The sequence below is a fragment of the Cyprinus carpio genome, chromosome B1, assembly GCF_018340385.1.
Source record: "Cyprinus carpio isolate SPL01 chromosome B1, ASM1834038v1, whole genome shotgun sequence".
Taxonomy (NCBI): Eukaryota; Metazoa; Chordata; class Actinopteri; order Cypriniformes; family Cyprinidae; genus Cyprinus; species Cyprinus carpio.
The window spans coordinates 19,603,115-19,624,058 of NC_056597.1; the positions used below are offsets into that span (position 1 = coordinate 19,603,115).

The 20,944-nt window shown below is 34.9% G+C and overlaps 1 protein-coding gene across 1 annotated transcript; it reads right to left on the bottom strand.

Moving 5' to 3' along the window:
- Positions 1-563: 563 nt before the first annotated feature.
- LOC109060649 (transmembrane protein 94-like) lies at positions 564-18,510 on the bottom strand. Its single transcript, XM_042715977.1, has 25 exons — positions 18,421-18,510; positions 17,275-17,493; positions 16,790-16,941; positions 16,234-16,336; positions 15,783-15,869; positions 15,177-15,293; positions 14,940-15,044; positions 12,927-13,464; positions 11,805-12,082; positions 11,131-11,240; positions 10,097-10,242; positions 9,841-9,998; positions 8,925-9,036; positions 8,737-8,831; positions 8,500-8,599; positions 7,293-7,401; positions 6,701-6,881; positions 6,533-6,610; positions 5,257-5,342; positions 4,903-4,984; positions 4,554-4,702; positions 3,419-3,516; positions 3,132-3,225; positions 2,669-2,839; positions 564-1,847 (listed from the first exon to the last, which is right to left on the bottom strand). Exons 1-25 carry the CDS (start codon positions 18,508-18,510, stop codon positions 1,775-1,777), a joined length of 3,531 nt encoding a protein of 1,176 aa, XP_042571911.1. The 3' UTR covers positions 564-1,774.
- Positions 18,511-20,944: the final 2,434 nt, after the last annotated feature.

Below are 20,944 nucleotides of genomic sequence, written 5' to 3' on the forward strand. Positions count from 1 at the left end.
TTCAGCTTAACTAAAATACACTAAAACTAGTGGCCTACTGATTAATGGCTCTCTTTGTAGTAAGATCTCACCACTCATTATAATTTGACCTGCAGCTAAGGCACAAGAATGTCAGTTGCTCTCTGTGCAACCGGAACATGCAATGATTATTGTTTGCTTGGATTTGGTAACTGAATACTGTTTAATCAACACTGGAACACCTTCATTATTCTGAACCGATGTATATAACATGCTGAAATGATCTATGGGACATAAACGGTGATATGTGATCAACCTGACCTTTATTCACTAGCAGGAAAGAATAATGTGACACTGAAGACACTGGAGTAATGGCTGCTGAAAATTCAGCTTTGCATCACAGGAATAAATTACATTTTAATATATATTAAAATATAAAAGAGTTATTTTATATTGTAATATATTTCATTATTTTTCTGTATTTTTGATAAAGTAATGCAGCACTGGTAAGCATAAGAGACTTCTTTAAATAATATATTTATTGTTATTATGTGTGTCTTCAAATGCATAAAAAACACATTTAAGAGACTGTAAATGGGCATTTTTAAATCTAGCCACTACAGCAAGGCACAGCAATGATAATCACACGCAAAATGTGTGTTCCCTTTAGTTTATGAATTTAAATATATATATATATACATCTGTATTCAAAGCCTCATCTGCCAAAAGGACAGTAACTGAGGGTGAGGTTGCTTAGCAACCTTTGGCCTTGATGAGAGAAACTGTAGTCACCATTAAGTGATCACAGGTACACACACACAAGAGATTTTAAACGACGGGTGATATTCCTTAGATGAATTAAGAGTTTGTTAACCTTCATTTTATCAGTAAAAGATTAATGAGGACAGAGGAAGCTTGTTCCGTAGGTAGAGGAAGCTGATAAGGGAGTTTTATGGCAAACACAGAGTGCCGAATCAGCGACTTCCATTGTTTTAACGGAGGCGGCAAAGGGGAGATGGGTGTGAGAGATTTATCATACACTCAATAATACACATGCACCTTCCCTGGTGTGCAGAAGCATTTTTATATCATAAAGCTGCTCGTTTCTCTATATAGTGTAAATTCAGACATCAGTAAAGTGTGTTCAGGTAGATGACTATGTTCACACACGCACGGAGAATGACAAGTCAATTACTCTCATATCTGCTGACCCAGCATCTCATAAATGACATTTTATTAAAAGCACTTAACACATCCATCTGTTCACGGGGCGATAATATATATTGGGCTTTGGGTTTTTTTTATGATAACATCAAATGTCAGTATATTAAATGAGTTTTATTAGAAGGCATGGACAATACTAAAGACATTTGCTGTGCTGTGTTTACTTAATATTGAAAAGTATAATTCTAAACAAAGGTTGTGCTTGATTGAGTCATTAAAAAAGTAAATACTAAAATAATACATGTAGTTAAAGCCTGATTATAAGGCAATCAAGGAAATCAGAAAGATTAACCTGTGGGTGGGGGGGGTGGGGGGGGGTGGTAGAATCAACATGAGAGATTGAGGTGTCTCCATGCAGTAAAATAACTTGAAAGTAAGTAAGGTGATATAACTTCATGTTGATAAAATGAAATTAGCATTGGCAGACTAGAGAGTGTGTTTTTTAGAGGTTGCTAATGTTGTTCTCATTGCAGTACTGCCACCTAAAGGTCAACACTCTTAATACTGAATCTGTATTTTCTCTAATTCTTATGTGTGGTGACAATATGAAAAGGTTTGTATGTTTTTTTGAGACTTGTTTTTGACAGACATATCAAAAAGGGGAGTTCATGCCGAGTTTGGTGTCAAATTGAAGCTTCTGACGTTTCTGGTATCTCACCCTCATCCTGTAGCAAACAATCACAAACCCACATATATTTAACATGTATGACACAACAAAATTTTAACAATGGCATTAATTTATATTCATTTTAAATAATAAAATTTTGTTTATTAATAAGTAAATTACTTAAAAGTTGGCTTAAATGTAAAATATTTTAATAAATATCTTGTAACATTAATATGTTAATTTTTTTTATAAATTTATATATTTTACATATGTTATTTCAATGAAAACATACATGATACATAAGAACAATGGTGAGATTTTAATTAAAAATGTTTTTTATTATTTTACTTTTATTCAGTAAAAACATTAAATTGATCAAAAGTCACAGACTAATGTTAAAATAATTATAATGTTACAAAAGATTTTATTTCAAATAAATGCTGTTATTTTTAACTTTATATTCATCAAAGAAACCTAAAAAAAGTGTCATGGTTTTAACAAAAATATTAAGCAGCACAACTGTTTTCAGCATTGATAAAAATCAGAAATGTTTCTTGAGCAGCAAATCAGCATATTAGAATGATTTCTGAAGGATCATGTGACACTGAAGACTGGCATAATGATGCTGAAAATTCAGCTTTGCATCAAAGGAATAAATTACATTTATTTAAATAGGATCAAATAAATGCAGCCTTGGTGAGCATAAGAGACTTCTTTAAAGACAAACAAACAAACCTTTTGAATGGTAGCATAGATTACTATTTGGATATACAGTATATTAACTACTAATCTAGACAGCATTACATACTGTTTGCTAATGACTTATTTAAATAAGTTAGAAAGTGTAACCATTGTATTATATTATTGTGGTTGTATTACCTGATCTCATGCAGTTTGATGCCCTCATTGATAAAGACCAGCGGGATCAGCCAGAGGATTCCTAACACCCAGGATGCCATGGGAATATCAGAGATACAGAACATGTGGTGGAGGTCAGGGTCATGCCACATGAAGCGGGAAACCATTGCCAAAGAAGCATTAAGAACTGGCCTGTGAGGGAAACAGAGACAGCCTGGTATTTAAATGACCAGTCCATAACTTCCATAAAAGAACTCATGCTTCTGAAGTTATTAATTAGAATTAAAAGGGATAGTTTGGAAAAAAAGTCAATGTCTACTGTCAGATGTTTGGTTACACACATTCTTCAAAATATCTTATTTTGTGTTCAACAGAAGAAAGAAATGCATACAGGTTTGGTACAACTTGAGTAAATGAGTGAGTAAATGATGACCATTTTTTTTAAACAAAATGTATAAATATATCATGATAAAAAGCTACTTACACAATGCAGATGACAGCACACCAGCAATGGTTGCTCAGTGGGCTCTGTTTCCACATGGGAGCTGAGCGATGCACATGACTGATAGAAGTACACACTTAACACACACATACACACACACACACACACAGGGAACACCAGGTTCATACTCGGACACATCTTCACTTTCAGTATGCTGAATGATTTAGCTTTATGCAAGCTTGATGTCGTTGAAGGAACTGTTCAACCAAGAATAAAAACACTGGAAAAAAAAAAAATGAAAATAGCACCACAAAGGAATTGTCACTGACTGGCATTGAGCAGCACAAGAAAGGCGATGACTTTCTGCGCCAGACTTAGACCATCTGAGTGTCTGCCGTACCAGTCGGGAGACCACACTGTTGAATTCCTGCAGAAAAACCAGAAAAACAGATTCACTTTTACCATTATACTGTATATTATTTCAATATCTCAGCAACACAGCAAGGGTGAATTTGCACAAAAAAAGATCTATGGTTCATTTATATGCCATACAATTATTTTAAACAGTATGTGAAACAGTATGAATTGTTTAGTATGATACATTGTTGATATATGATTGACTTCATGATATTCAAAAAACAATTGTTTTTAATAATTGTCATTATATCACTTGCTCACCAGTGGATCTTCTGGAGTAAATGGGTGCCTTCAGAGTGAGTCCAAACAGCTGATAAAAAGATATACAAAATCCACACCACTGTAGTCCATTAATTAACGTCTTGTGAAGTGAAAAGCTGTTTTTTTGTAAGAAACTAATTTAAAGTGACCAGTCCATAATCCATAATAATGCTTCTGCTAGTGAAAAAGTCCATCCCCATGTTATCCTCTCACATCAACATCCACTGACATTTGAAAACGGCACTTTATCAGTGCATATTTCTGACCTGATTCAGATGATACAAGGTTTTTACTGGAGAAGGCAATATTATGGAAAGAGGACTCAATGTTTTTAAGTTTTAAATGTCTTAATGTTGGATTTATTTATTACAAACACACAGCTTTTCACTTCACAAGACATTAATTGATGGACTGGAGTCATGTGGATTAGCTGATTATTGTGATGTTTTTATCAGCTCTCATTCTGACGGCACCCAATCACTGCAGAGAATCCATTGGTGAGCAAGTGATGTAATGCTACATTTCTCCAAATCTGTTTTGATGGAGAAACAAAATCCTCTACATCTTAGATGGCCTGAGGGTGAGTAAATTTTTATAATATGTTCATTTTTGGGTGAATTATTCCTTCAACTTATGGCAGACCGAGTGAAAAAAAAATTAAATAAAGAATGAAAATCACAAAATTCATTTGTCACACAGAAAATAGAATATCTGCAATAAAAAGAGTGGAACTAAGTTAGAATGCTATTACAAACATCTACACGCATCACATACACTTCCACATACATGAGCAATGATGCTGGGTGACACAGATCTTCATCTTGATGGTTAATATCAAGACAGAAACTGTGCAGCATGAGGCCAAAGCATGTGAGAAAGGTGCACACGGTGAGACCAAACTTCACCAGCAAACACAGCACAAACAGCCGCAATGTCTGCAGAGAAATACACAAAACTACTGTACATCTCTTCAGCTAATCAATTATACAATGAGTGTTATGTGTATCAAAACAACTTAGAATGAACTCAATAAGCAGATGCTCTTTTGTGAATATTATCCAGGCCAATGAATATTCTCAAATATTCAGAAAATCCATTACAGACCCCTTTTTAAAAGCTTTTTCTGTTTCTTTACCTTTTTTGGTAGGAATCTGAGATTTTTCCCAGTAGGAACTTTCATGATGGAATTGTCAGATGGCTTTCCCAGAAGGGACACACTGGAAAGGGAAAGGAATTTAGTCAAAAGAGAGTAAATAATAATAAAACTATGCCTTCAAAAACAGACACAAAACTAACTATAATATATGTTTATATTCAAGGATTTTTATCAAACATTCAAGATCAGGGCAATTTCAATTCTAAGAAAACACATATTGTCTGACCACTGATCTGAATGTTTAGGAGCCCTCTCAGTTTTTATTATAGATTTTTTGGGTTATTTTGTGCATGCATTTGGATGCATGTTATTGTTTATTATATTCGTTCATACCTCAGTAAGGGAAAATAGAAACAGGACAGAAAGAGGACATCACTTGTGCCCAAAGGAGGAGGAAGTTGACACACACATGCCAGAATCTGTGGAAATAAACGAACACACACCAGCTTACTCAGCTGCACCTGTCAAACTCTGAGCTTTAGATGTAAATCACGAGTGTGTTACTCATTACTTCTGACAGAAATAGCAAAGTCAAAGTAACTAAGTGCATGTGAAACATATACTCCACCCCAAAATGAAAATTTTGTCATTAATCACTTACCCCCATGTCGTTCCAAACCCGAAAACCAGGAGTCCTGTAACTGTCCCATAGACTGCCAAGTAAATAAGAGTGTCAAGGTCCAGAAAAGGTATGTAAGTCGTGGTCAGAATACTCCATCTGCCATAAAGCGATGGGAACACTTTTTGTAAGGGAAGAAAACAAAAATAACAAATTTATTCAACAATTCTTTTGTCAACAGTCTCCTCTGTGTCTCTCCATATCACTGTATGCTGCGTATGCTCTTCTGTATCATCCGTGTCACAAGGATGTGCTGTTTCTACGTGTATTTAGCTTTGATTTGAAAGAAAACAGCGCATCCTTGTGGCACAGATGATACAGAAGAGCATACGCAGCATACAGTGATTCTGACGACGACTTTTATACCTTTTACGGACCTTGACACTGTTATTTACTTGGCAGTCTATGGGACAGTCACAGGCCTCCTGGTTTTCATCCAAAATATCTTAAATTGTGTTCCGAAGACGAACAAAGCTTTTATGGGTTTGGAACGACATGGGGGTAAGTGATTAATGACACAATTTTCATTTTAAAGAGACCAGTAATATAAAGTCCTAAATGTGCCCTAAAAATTAACAATTAATAATAATAATAAAAATACTACTTTTAAAGGATTTACTCAAAAATGTATATTTAAATAAAAATTTATTTGCAAACTGAGAAATAGACTAAATGAACAGATAAATAAATTGTTCAATGAATGTTTAATTAATTACATTTAATGAATTTAAATATATTAATAATTTTAAATACAGACACAATTGTGTTTATGTAGTTAGACTTAATTGATATCTATCTATCTATCTATCTATCTATCTATCTATCTATCTATCTATCTATCTATCTATCTATCTATCTATCTATCTATCTATCTAAGTTTAATAATAAAAGTATATTAATTAATTAATGTATTTTTAGTTATATGAATTATTATAATTTTTTATTATGCATATGCTTTATTTAGGTGACACTACTAGTCCTCTCTTATACCTGAATGAGGACAAGGGACAGCTGACACTGGAGCAAAAACAGAAAACACTTTCTGATGCCTGCCGTGGTGTGACGTGCCTGAAGAAAACAACATTATTGTATTTATAAAAATTACCAATATATTATACACCCATTAGTGTATATGTGCTCATGCGCGTCCACATTCACCTGTTTGATGAGCCTGATGACGGTGTTGTTGTCTTGTTGGTTAAACTGTACTGTACAAGCCAACCCACAGATGGCGCTAGAGAGCTGAATTACACTTAAAGAGTCTGATGTGTTCAAAGCTGCATCAGCTGCATCAGAATTGGACCAGCAACATGTGGAAACCAGAGGATCTAAAGCAATGCTGTCAATTAATAGGTCAGAAACAATGGATAATGTAAAATATATAATATAATATGCATCAAATAAATGCATAAAGGCAAATGATTCCACTTAGAAATCTTGGCCATATTAGGAAAACCAGGGTTAGTTTAAGTGTGACAACTTAACTCATATAGTACAACAAAATGCTAATTGGCTGCTAACAGGTCACCAAAGGTCAATGTGTTTAGTGAACTGTATTATGCTTTTGCGGACAATATAGGTGGCCATTTTTATGCCACATTGTTTCATGCTGGCATTTCAATCAATTGGGATTAGGGTGTGTTGTTAAAATATTAAAATAAGTCATGTCATGTCATGAGTAAATCCATTCTTGGCAGGTTATTGAGGCAAAAGAGATGAGAAGAGGTGAATTAAAGGCTAGACGGATCACCTGATATCACTTTGTAAGAAAATTTCATTGTTGTTGATGTTTTGACTGCTCCCGAGGCAGCACACGACCTCTCCATAATCCTGCATGATACACACCATCTCACATTCAGCTACACACACACACACACACACACACACACACACACACACACACACACACACACACACACACACACACACACACACACACACACACACACACACACAAGCACAGTTTAGAATGGTGGCTTTGTTGATGGTTATATAAATAAGTCTGAGCAGTGTTGCCAAAACTAGAAAAAAAAAGAATAAGAAAAAAAAAAGCCAACCAGCTCTGACAAAGCAGGCCTAAAACTAGTGAGTGCAGTTTTTTGTGCTTTCTCAGGGAGGTGTTTATGACTCAAAAATTTATTCATTTCATTCATCTAATGAAGAGCTATTTTTAAGCAATATGGCCCAGTTTCATGAACGGGGCTTAGTTTAAGCCAGGACTAGGCCTTAGTTAAATTAAGATATTTAAGCAACTTTTACAAAAATGCCTTAGAAGAAAACATTAAGGTGTGCATCTCGACACATTACAATGACACCGGCATATTTTAAGATATGTCAGAACAAGATATTTTCAGTTGAGACAACTCAAACATGCATTTTATTATTTTATTATTAATTTTATTATTACAATTAAATCAGTTTTCTCTTGCAATATATTTTTAAATATATATTTTACCTCTGATGGCAAGCTAAATTTGTAGCTAAACATTTCTTATTGTTGAAAAAAAAAACTGTGCTGCGTAATACTTGTATGGAAACAGTGATATCTTTTTTCAGTATTTTTTTTTTTTTGGTGAATAGAAAGTTTTAAAGAGCAGCATTTATTTGAAATAAAAAATGTAATTTTATAAATGTCTTTATTATCACTTTTGATCAGTTTAATGCATCCTAGCTGAATAAAAGTATTTCTTTCTTTCCTCTTTCAGTTCTTTAATTTTTTTCTAATTGAACTGTTTAGTCATTTGAACTTTTTTACTGTCAATTTTGATCAATCAGTTTTTCATAACTGCTCAATGCATTTTTATAGGAAGATTAATACAATTTATTCATTAAAACATTTGTCAACAAAATTTGAGTCATAAGAGCCTATAACTTTATTTTTAATTTATTTAGACAAATACCAACAAAATAAATAAATGTTGCAACACTGTGTGTGTGTATGTGTGTGTGTGTCTTACTCTGTGATGTGCAGTCTGTAAATAAAGGGACCAGCAACGGAACATTATCAATGTTCTCCAGATGTGGCCTCACATTCTCTATTCCTTTTGGAAGTTTGGCCTGGAAAAACAAGAATCAGGTTATCTCTATTTTGGGATCCTACCTCCTGGTCCCAACAAGGAAAACAGCTTCTTAGAAGGTCTACATAATGCCTTTATAGAAATCTGAAGTGTTAATATAGTGTAAACGAGTGGCACCCTGTTTAGGTCCTCGATGAGACATGCTCCATCATGCTCAGTTGCTCTTGACTCTGCCCTCTCTCTGACACTGTCTCTCAGCAGAATGTCCTCCTCTGAAACCAATAAATGCAAATTTAAAAGGATAAATAGAACAGAACTGGTCATAACTGGCATTAATCTCTGCAATGCATAACTCTGTCTCTCACCTTCCTCGGTCACCGGCTCCTCCACGTTATCTGGGTCGAGAGGGAAGCTCTCTGATTGGAGGGAGATATGACAGTTCCATCCCGTCTCCAGTCCCATTTTCTCGGCAAACACCTACTCATGGAATGATTCAACTTGTAAATTACACAAATAAAACATTTGTACAGTCGATCATCCAACATTGTTTGAATAATGAAAATGTTAAACAGCAGCTGCGCTGTAAATGATATGATTTAGGACATGTTCCCACATCAACATCCTGTGTTGGTCCTGCAAAAACATTCCTATCCAACAATCATAACATGATCTAAAGTCGACAAAGAGCCCATTTACTTTTTTAAACATGCTCCTGGTATTACAGTGCATGTTTTGTCAGTGCACAACAGCATGTTATAATTTATATACTAACTTTCAAAAGTTTACAAACTAATACTTTTTTTTTTATTCAGCAAGGATTCAATAAATTGATCAAAAGTGACAGCAAAGACATTTCTAACATTACAAAAGATTTCTATTGCAAATAATTGTTTTTTTTTTTTTTTTTTTGAGCACAAAATCATGTGCCACTGAAGACTGGAGTAATTATACTGAAAATAATAATAATTCACTATATTACAGTTTTTACAGTATATTATGATCAAATAAATGCAACCTTGGTGAATCTTACCTACTAAAAAAAAAAAAAAAAAAAAAAAAAAAAAGGATCATACTGACACCAAAAGTCTGTACAGTAGTGTATGACATATTACATGATTTCAATTTATTATATTGTATCTAATTATAGTAACTTGTTTCAGCTCTGAAATGACTTTCTGAAAAGGCTTTTCAGGCTATTTGTTAACATTAGACAGGCTACAGAATACCTCTATTACTGCTATTACTGTACATTTGTGTGTAGGAGTGTTTATGTCTGCTGACCTTACTCCGAACTTCCTCTTCACTGGAAAAATAGACAAAACGGATGCAAGCACTGTCCAGCCCTGAGATAAGTCTGACCATATCAGGACGGGCTTGATACTGTGAGGACACCAGACCCAGAAAGATCTGCTGCCTGAGGGGTGTGATAGAGACGTCATCTGCACGCACGCACACACAGATATTATACTTCCTGTTAACATTTTAGTCATGTACATGATCATGTATTTTTACATAATAAGACTTTTTCCTCATGTACCTGTAGTGTCAGTACTGTGGTTCAAAGGCAGTTCCACACAGGTGTCATCTATTTCTGGGTCATGTGGTTGTAACAGCGGCTTAAAGGAAACAGCAACACACTGACCAGCCATACAGGAACGCTGATAAAAATCCACAACTTTCTTCCTGCACATGCACACACAAAAAATATTTTAAAAGAAACTCTACTTTAATAGAATTCCTTTGCAAAAACTATTTTAAATAAATACTGTTTTTATTCATCAGATAATTTTTTTTTTACATAATAAGTAATGTTTCTTGTTATAAATTCAGCATTGCATCACGGGAATGAATTCTTTAAATATAATAAAACAGAAAATAGTTCATTTAAATTGTAATAATACTTCACAACATCACTGTTTTTATTGTATCTTGAATCAAATTAATAAAAACATTTTTGAAAACTTCTTTTAAATCTTACTGAATACCAACCTTAAACTCACATATAATACACAATAATAATTTAGATATTTATTAAAAGTATACATAAAATATAAAAATTAGATAAATTAGATAATGTTTCTATATTATTATATATTTTTATAATTAGATTTTTCATTGATTTAGTTTCTATTTCAGTCTAACAAAGCCATTGCAGTTCCATCTGTGCATAACACAACAAAGTTCAGCTTAATGCAAATAAGCCGTGATGTAATGCGACTAGATGTGGACTACATTCAAATAGGAATGCCTGCTAGCACCGACCTGGCAACCTCCAGGGGTTTAATCACTGTCAGTGTGCCTTTAGAGATTCAAGATCTGAAAGCTGGTGATTCAAACTGCCCGAAGAAGTGTTTTATTAACGGAGGAAATAGTGAGATTTCCTAACACCTCTGTGTCCTTGAGCAAAGCACTTAACCCTAGATGCTCCAGGGGGACGTGCCAGCAGTAAATGTGCTTTAGGTAGGAACCGCTCACTGACTTTCAAAGAGCAGAAATGAGAGATGTGTTCACAGCAGGTGCTCTAATACACACACATACAGTTCACAGCATGAGTCTACATAGAATTCAAACCTGTCAGAGTCTGTGAGGGGTTGAATATCCTCTCCATCCCAGAATTCAGTGCATGCACCCAAAATTACATCAGCCGAGCCATATGAGAACAACTGACGATCGCCGGGACAAAACCATCAAATTGTACTCTATATGAAACATGCTAGACAGAAACAGAATATTAGATAGTTTGTGATATAATTAAACTGTGGATCTCAAACATATTTACTGTAAGAGCTGTACGATCATACCATCTTACTGCATACTAGTTTGCACATTTTCTGCATCACGCTATCATGGAATACTTTGTCCCATAATGCAATGCTCTCAGCTTGACAGCGTAATGTGACAAATGACCTGGAAGTAATATCAGCTGCAATTTTTAACATCTGTTTCTTGATTATTTGATCCAATTCCCAAGAGTTGAAATGTTTAATTGATGGAAATTTACACTTATAAAACCTCTGACAGCTAACAGCTAACAGAAATAAATACATTAACAAAAAACAAATATAATAAAAATAAATTAAACCTAACTATAAATAATAAAATAACAATAAAAATGACAAATGCGCCAAAAAACTAAAATTTAAAACTAAAAATATAGAATTAAAAGCTAATTCAAAATATTATTAAAACTTAAATTAGTATATAAATAATACTAAAACTATCCTGTCCTATCAGTTCTAGTTTTATGTGTCCTGTCTCATGGTCCTGTTTACTATTGGCTGTGATGTTGTAATGTCACAAACATCCAGGAATGTTGATGCATTTATACTGTACATGTGCGTGTGCTCACCGGTGTAAGTGTGGTGCACCAGCAGTGCTATGAGATGTGAGAAAGGAAGCCGTCTCATTGACACAGAAGGTGGAGCAATGATCCCTGGGTCTCCAGGGCAGGCGACGGAGGGCAGGGTGTAGGCTGCCACACTCATTCTCTGCTCGAAAGGCTCTTTCGCGGAGGTGGAGAAGCCTGTAGATTTGCATATACACACACTGTCAGCACTACAATGCAGTTTTGCTGGATATTTATTTTTGGAAACTATGAAAGACTTCAAGTTACAAGACACTTATCAAACAGCAACCATGATACTACCATTATATACTTTTTTTAAATAACCCTGCAATGCAGTATTAAAAATACCATGCCAGTATTTTTAAGTAATGGGAAATATACCACACCATTGAAATGAATCTTGGTATTTACACTAGGCTACTGTTCAGAAGTATGGGGTCTGTACATTTTTTTTTTTTTAATTTTTTTTTTAATTTTTTTTTTTATGTTTTAGTCTCTTAAGCTGGAGCTTTCTTAAAATAAAATAAAAAAATACAGTAAAATATGCAAAAAAAAAAAAAAAAAAAACTTGAAATATTATTACAATTTAAAATAATTATTTTCTATTTAAGCATCATTACTCCAGTCTTCAGAGTCACATGATCTTTCAAAACCCCCAAACAAATAGTAGTGTACATAATATTCCACGGTATTCTGAAGAATACCATGATACATGTTCACAAAATAGTGACATGTCCAAAAAAACAAAGAAAGTGCTTTCTGTAAATAATGGTATTTACTGTATGTTACTCCATGGTACTTGATATACATTACTACTGATGCCCAGAAACATGGTTTTACCATAGTACATATGTAGAAACACTACTGATACTTTTTCGCTAGTGATACACACACTATATCCCTTTCTCTTTACTCTGCCTTCACTTTTACTTATGCTTCTGCTTTCACACAGTTGTGAAACTACCTCGACAAAAGGTGCATTTCCCTGGAGCATTAAACACCACTATTCATGTGGCTTTACCCAGAATCCTCGGTAGATGGCAGAGGCCCCAGGGTGGGCGGACCGGCTGACATGGGGGTCGAGTGTGCACCAGCGCGGCATGGGTCAGGTGGTCGGAGAGGCGGAGTATGCGGGTGGCGACTCCAGGGTCACAGAGGACCAACTGCACAGCCAATCCCAGAGGCCGAAGAGAGGGGGCGTGACGCTGCCAGCATGCGTCATCAAACTGCACCCGTGAGTCATCGCATTGAGCCTGACCCACCGACAAACTTAACATCTGCAGACTGCAGATTGAGCGGATTGAGAATAAAGACATCAGATGAGACCTTGTGATGACTCGTGAAAGCAGACTCATTTTAATCAAAATATGCTTTTTGTTTTTTTTTACCTGAATGGCATCCTGCAGGCCGACCTCTTCTGTTTCTTTGTCTCTTTCTCTCTCTTTTTGCCTCTGTCTTTCTGTCTCTTGTGATGAGGTGGACTTGCTAAAGAACAGAATCTTCTCAGGGTTTGGACTGGGCCATGAGAGAATGCCCTGTTTATCAACACAACACAGGACCTGGAATACATATACACAACCAAACACACACACACAAACAATTTGTGACTTTTATTATTCTTAATAAATATTAAATGCAACATAAATATCATTATAAATCAGAGAGATGCCCAAACCAAAGTTGGTCTGTGATGACGTTAGATTTGCCCCACCATGCTATATCACAAGTTGAAGGAAAAACATGCCATTGAAGCATATTGAATTTAGAATTGAAAAATTTAAATATACAAAAACAATATAAGTGAATTTGATTATTATTATTATTTTTTAAAATGTTAATTAAAATTGGTTTCAATACATAGTTTTTTTCTATTTAATACATAATATAATATCACTAGATACATTGCAACATTTACTTTTGTCCAACAGCCCTCAATCAGGTTTTGGTCCTTTGTATAAAAATGTCTGTGAACCTCTGTTATAAATATTAACATTATCATTATTACAATCCTAAACCCCAACACTACATTTAAAAAAATGCATCAGGGTAATACCACAGTATTTTTGAATACCTTGGAGTGCCATGCAAATACAGTCAAAAAATATATCAAAATTGTGTCCAATACCACTAAGACAATAATTTTACCTAATGCGATGTCCATTATTATAATTAAAGCTTTTGTGTAATTTAGTTATGCAAATAAAACTTTGAAAATGATCACAACACTATGATAATATACTGTGTGAAATATGAACAAATTAATTTTGATTAAATTATTGTATTGTGTGAAATTGTGAAATTACTAGTGTTTTGGTTAAATTAGATTATGACAAAGATAATCTTAAATAGCATCCACAATTAAATTATTCAATAGACCAATAAAATACATGGCAAAATATCTCATATTGGCCAAGACCATATGATCCCTGCTGGGAATATGAGTATGGTACTATAATCATTCAGTACTATGGTTTTACTTTCTGATACGTGTTTCTGCCATACTTTTTACAAATATCTTGTTGCTTTTTTAGATTGTAAGATATCCTGTGGCCCATTTAGATATCTTGAGATATATCAAGATATTTTGTTATATTTATGAAGACATTTTCAGAAATGTCATCATAAGAAGTGCAGAGTTAACAAAGTTCACATTAGTTCATAAATATTCTTGCATACTGATACTGTGACAAACTGCATTCTGGAACACACTCAAAAGCTCTTATTACAATATTGAATTACCATGACTCCGTGAGAGGGATAAAATAACATTTACTGCCCCAGCATCACTCAGTGTGTGTGTAGCACAGAGAAACATAATGCAATGTACTGTACAGCAGGCAAGCTATAATTCAAACCTAATACACACACATAAAAATGTATGAATGTCATTGCATTAGATAAAATATAAAAACAAGTGGCAATTATTTAAAACACAGCTTGTTTGCAGATGCCAGTTGATTACTGAATGCAATGACATGCATATATTTAATTGTGCCTTAAATCTTTTTGTGCCTGATTTCTTTTTTGCACTTACAGTTACAGATCCCAGACTGTGTAGCAAACTAGCAGTGTGGCAGAGTGTCGATGTTTGACCCCAGAAGACTGAGTAACATTTCTTGCAGGTCAGCTTCCACATTTCCTGTTCAATGAAATGGGAAAATCATTTTGGCATTCCAAATCATCACCAACAATACATCCATTTACATGGTTACAGTTGTAAGCAACAAATATACAGGCAGCTATTGTGTGGTTTCCTCTTTATTGAACATACCCACCAGTCCGCTGGCTGAGAGCCCATCTGTAAAAGAACACGGGCCTCTCCGTACATGCACACAAGAACCCAAAGCAGGGGGAAAGTCAGGGGCAACAAAGGCAAAACACCATTCACCTGAAACACAACATTTCATGTATTTACTACGGATGCATTTTTATGTTTTGGTCAATATTTTTTAAATATACACTGAACTAGAGTTTGCATAAGGTTACATTTTATTTCTGTGAAATAAGGCATCAAAAAATCTAATGCACAGCTTAATAAAGAAATAACTAGTTAGTGCTCAAACAGCTGATAAAAACTTAATAACCCACAAGGTAGTACAAGTACTTGTGGATTATTGTGTTGTTTTCATCAGCTCTTTGGACTCTCATTCTGACGGCACCCATTCACTGCAGAGGATCCACTGGCGAGCAAGTGATGTAATGCTACATTTCTCCAAATCAGTAAATTTCCGGCTATTTTTTTCATTTGTGGATGAACTTTTGATTTTGATATTTCTCCAATATACAGTATCACCAATATATTTCTAGTATTTGCAAGTGTTTTTCACTTGTTGTGAGTGTATGTGAATTTGTGTATGACTGTATTTGGATATCCTACAGGTAACTGCAGGAGTGTGACAGGCCACGGTCCAACACCTGGAGCGCCAAACAAAATACGCAACAGATTCAGCCCCAGAAGCAGCACCTGGAAAATGAAAGTCAAAAAGATTTGATGAAGGATGACTGACCAAACAGGAAACAAATGCATATGCCAGGGACAAAAAGAACCATAGCATACAGTTCTTAAAGTTATTTACTTATGTATTTTTCATTTTCATAGACAGTGAAAAAGCTATTGCAATCCATTACATCTATTACCACTAGCAAAAAAGGAATACCAAAAGGTACCATGGTACGACAGTACCTTGTTTTTTAGGAAGAGTAGCATATGGAAATTCACACATACTGTACTACAACTTTGAATGCAATGTTAGTCACTTCTTCTTCTAAAAAAATCTGTCAAGTGCATCTGTCAAAAATGTGAAAAGATAATATAAAACAAGTCTTACCAGCACAAAAGGCGCTGGGCCTCTTTCTAGTAAACTTTGCACAGTAAATCGTTCATTATCCAGAACAGACACAGGCCTCTCTTGAGAAAGCTCCAAACACCTCCTACATAAAAAAGATCCATATAAAAGAGATGACATGTCACATTCCGGGCCTTTTTCCATAAATCCTGCTCTTGTGAACATCCGGGGGCTGTAGTTTAGGAGTTTGTGTGCATAGCATACTGTATGCTTTAACATTGTCTATGATAATTTCTGTCATGTTGTTACAAGCTGATCCAGTGACGGATGTGTAATGATGAGATTTCTTATTGAATGCAGTCCTTAAGCTCTTAAGTCCCTCTTTAGGATCTCTGTTTTGTGCCTGATAGATGTGCTAACATCAAAAGACTCTTATTCAAAAGTGAGTACAAGAACACCAAAGGAACACAATGGCACTTGTTAGCTGAACCCTTTCACTTGTACTTCAGGAGAAACATCTGATACTTCCATTAAATATAATTGAGAACTACATTAAATATTATTCAAAAGGGGAAAATAAATAAATAAATGAACATACTGAACCACCTCAGCCGCTGGAGACTTTGTTACCCTGAAGAGCTGTGGTTGAAGCAAACGATGTGGGCGGGGCCTTCCATTGTCCAATGGCGAAGGTGGAGAGGAGAGATGACTAAACACATCACTGCGGGATAAAACAACATGCTCTTCTTCCTGTCCTCATAAACCAGAAACATACCAAAAAACAAAAATCACATCTGAGTCAGATGCCTTGTGTTATGGCTCTCTACAAAGAAAAAGTCATTTAGTTCCAATCAGACAATTAAAAAAAAAAAAAAATAGAGACTACATTTATCTGTTGAAAATGATATAAAAGACACAAAGTGCTGCCTTGGGTGTATTGTAGGCAAGCTGTATTTACAATAATTTTTCACACAAAATTTTAATTCTGTTATTTGCTCAATCTCATTGTGTGCTACAGAAGAAAATAATTTTTTTTTTCACTTTTAGGTGAACTATTCATTTAAGTGTCTCATGTATTCTAACCTGAATTCCTCTTAGTTCAGTTGGCGCTTCACTGCCAGGGCGTAAAGAGATGATGTCACCCTCCACCAGGACGCTGACAGGTAGATTGACCAGTTTCCCGTCACGATAAGTCCATTGTTGGGAAACGGCTGGGGAGGGTGGAGTGAACAAGTCTTCGGTGCCTCTTAGCCAATCAGAGGAAGGATACTTCAAGAACTCTGTGATGCATTCAAAGTTTAGTTATTTTTCTTGGCAAGGTATTTTAAAAAATGTAGTTGGCATAAGCTAACAAGTACTCTACAGGGTAACCCCCCCCACCAAAAAAAACAAAACAAAAAAACATTGATGACAAAAGTAGCTTTCTGCTACGTTTAAGCTACTTTTATAAATAAAAAATATGAATAAAAAGGTGTACTTGGACCTAATATGCGTTAAAATATCTCCCAAACAATTCAAATGTATTTATTATATAAATGATTAAACACTTGAAATAACTATGTTATTTACATTTAATTAATTATTAGAATAATAATAAATAATAATAATAATGGCTGCGTGTATATACATTGCAATTGCAAGGTACTTCCTGTTCTCTCTGTGCCAAGTATCCACCTTATTTTTCCCGTAAGAGCGGGCATGAACATGTGTAAATTTTATGTGTCTGGCTTCCGGTGTCATCTGCTTCCAGCTATTTTATAGCTGTACAAAACAGCTTGTTTTGCTGCTTGATATTGACATCTGGTGTTTCTTACCATATTATTTTAAATGTCTTAATTATGAACACGCTGGTTGTAACACAAACAATTTTACCATTTATTGCACTTACTCTTCTCGTTATGTCCCTACTTTGGCTAAAGAAGCAGAAGTCTTGCACATTCTCAGAAAACAGCTTGAGTAATACGTATGTTGGACTTCAGAATGCGGAACCACATACTAGCATAGGCTACTACTCTTACAATTTTCCACAAAAAAAAAAAAAAAAAAAAAAAAAAAAAAAAAAAAAATATATATATATATATATATATATATATATATATATATATATATATATATATATATATATATATTGTCACATACAAGACCACATTGTAGCATTTGTCAATTCAAAAATCCACCTACTCCTTTTTTCTAATTCCCATAAATCATAAACAGTGTCTCAGAACAAACCATGTAAAATGTGACATCACTCTGCACAAGCCCCGCCCATGACTGTTGACCAGAGACCCCACCCTGAGTGAGTCGAACACAATCCGCCATGTTTATCTTCAGACAGAGCATTTAAAAGCAGCATTCAAGTAAAAAATGTCTTCTTATTCAAGTTATAGATGTTATTCAGTACAGAGCGAGTGATTTTCTGCTTTTGTTTTATTGTTTGAGTTACATTAACAGTGTAGCAGCCCTATAGGTACTGAATATTATGCTGCTGTCACTTAATACTTAATATACCAGATATAACTGACTGTGTTTTTGTAACTTATGTGTGTTTTTAACATGAACTTGTTTAGTATTTGAGAGTTAAAGCACAGTAAGACATGAAAGAGAACTTAGTTTAGTACTTACATAAAACCAAAAAACATCTCTCTAAACATGTGCTTTGGATGTGTGCGCGCAGAAATCAATATATCAAAAGTAGTTTAAACTGATATGGCTTTAAAACACATGATTTTAGTGCAATATACATGCTAATCAAAACCAAAAAGATGTTTTTTGGCAGAATATCTAAAGTAAGAGCTGTAATGGCACAGCCCTGTTACGGAAAAGGGAGCAGCAGTCCATTTGCATTTAAAGAGACATGCACGAAAATAGCATGTTTCTGCTTCCCACTCAAAATCAAATAGGTACTTTCAAAATGACAATAAATGATCTGTGGGGTATTTTGAGCTGAAACTACACATACACATTCTGGGGACACCTGAGAATTATATTACATCTTGTTAAAAGGGGCATAAAAGGCGTCCTGTAAATTATTTCTACTAGTTTTAAATGAGAATAAATGAGAGCAAATGGACTGGTCTTAGTTCTGCTTCTGAGAAGTTTGCAGTTTGGAACAAACATGAAGGTGGGTAATTTTTTTTATTTTTTTTTTATGAAAGTTAACTAAGATACATACACAATTAAGCCTTCAAACCATCTAATAGCAAACTCTAGGGCTAGGCAATAAAATGTATTTTTTTGTCAGAACAGTAGATGAGCATGCTTAGTCTTGCACAAGGTCAAACTAGAATAGTGGATGATTCAAACGAATGATGCAGTGGGGATGTTTGCTCAGTAGGGTGACTAACCCTGTAAAGTGTTCAGTAAAGTCTCCACTCTGCGGGGCATCTCCTCTCTCTTCAGCCACTGGAGGACTGTCATGGCAATCAGCCCAGTCAGAAGAAGAAGCAACACTGTGCATCCGCCAATTAAAGCTGTGCTGTCACTATGACAACCATACAAGAAGATAACTTATGTAACGTTTCAGACTTGATGCTAATGACAGATAATGCAGTGTTTGTGGTGCACAAAGCATTTTTTTTTTTTTTGGCTGATAACACTTTTTTTTATGGTATTCATTGATGTTACCTGTTTGGTTCAATCACATGGCAGGTGATCAGACTTGTTGCACACAGGGTTGTCAGTAAAACCCCTGACCAGTGAAGACTGGACCAACGCACAGAGTGATGCAGAAAACATCTGCTCCATGCTGCCTGAACAACATCACACCAAAAGGTCACCTTCTAACAAAAGACCTTCTGTGATGGTATCAGTTTGTAAAACGTCTTTTGGAGCCTTTATTTTTAAACACATACATGCATTACAAATTGCACGCAAGCCCACTTGCCTTCCAGTTGCCATCTTTTATACAGCTCTCTCTGTGTTGTTGTAGGACAGACAACAGCTGAGTGTGCAGCAGAGATAGAGCCTCCAGTGAGGACAAGCCGAGTTGTCTCTAAGAGAGATATATTACAAAAACTGATATGCATGCAAATCATCTTCCGTGAGCTGAAATACAGTACATAGACCCCTGCTGTGAAACTCTGTGTCAGCAAGACCCTTTAAGGGATATGTTGTCTGTACTTATGATAGGTTTTAAAACAGTACAAGTGTTTTGGTTTGAGCTTTCTAGACAGGCTTTTAGTCTGTGTTTTGGTGGTGGGGATTTTCCAGTAGGTGACAACAAGTGACTGTCTTTGTTATGAGAGAATCATTCAATCAACCGATTTGTTCAAAACTGATTTATTCAGGAACAAATCAAGCATCTTTATAAATCAGTCATCGACAGTGTTGAGGGTAACATATTACAAGTAACGCAGGTTACTTTTAGATTACAATTAGATTACTTTTTTTAAGTAACTAGTGAAGTAACACATTACTTTTTCATTTAAAAGGAAATATTTTAGTTACTCTTTCAAATAAGTAACATCAGTTACTTTGTTTTCCTATTTATTGACCGACAGCTCTCCTGTCCCCATGTTGAGAGAAATCAGGAATAAGAGCAGAATCTCAACATACATCTACTAAACCCAAATGCAAAAAAACTTATAGGCTAAATGTGAACATGCATTTATTCATCTCACTTGCACAAAAACTGATTCAGTATTCCTCAAAATGAATAAGAACAGTGAAAAGCAAACTCAGAACATTACGCAAACCTGCAATAATTCAATATGCTAACACAAGCATTAAGTATTTAATCCCATTTTATTAATCA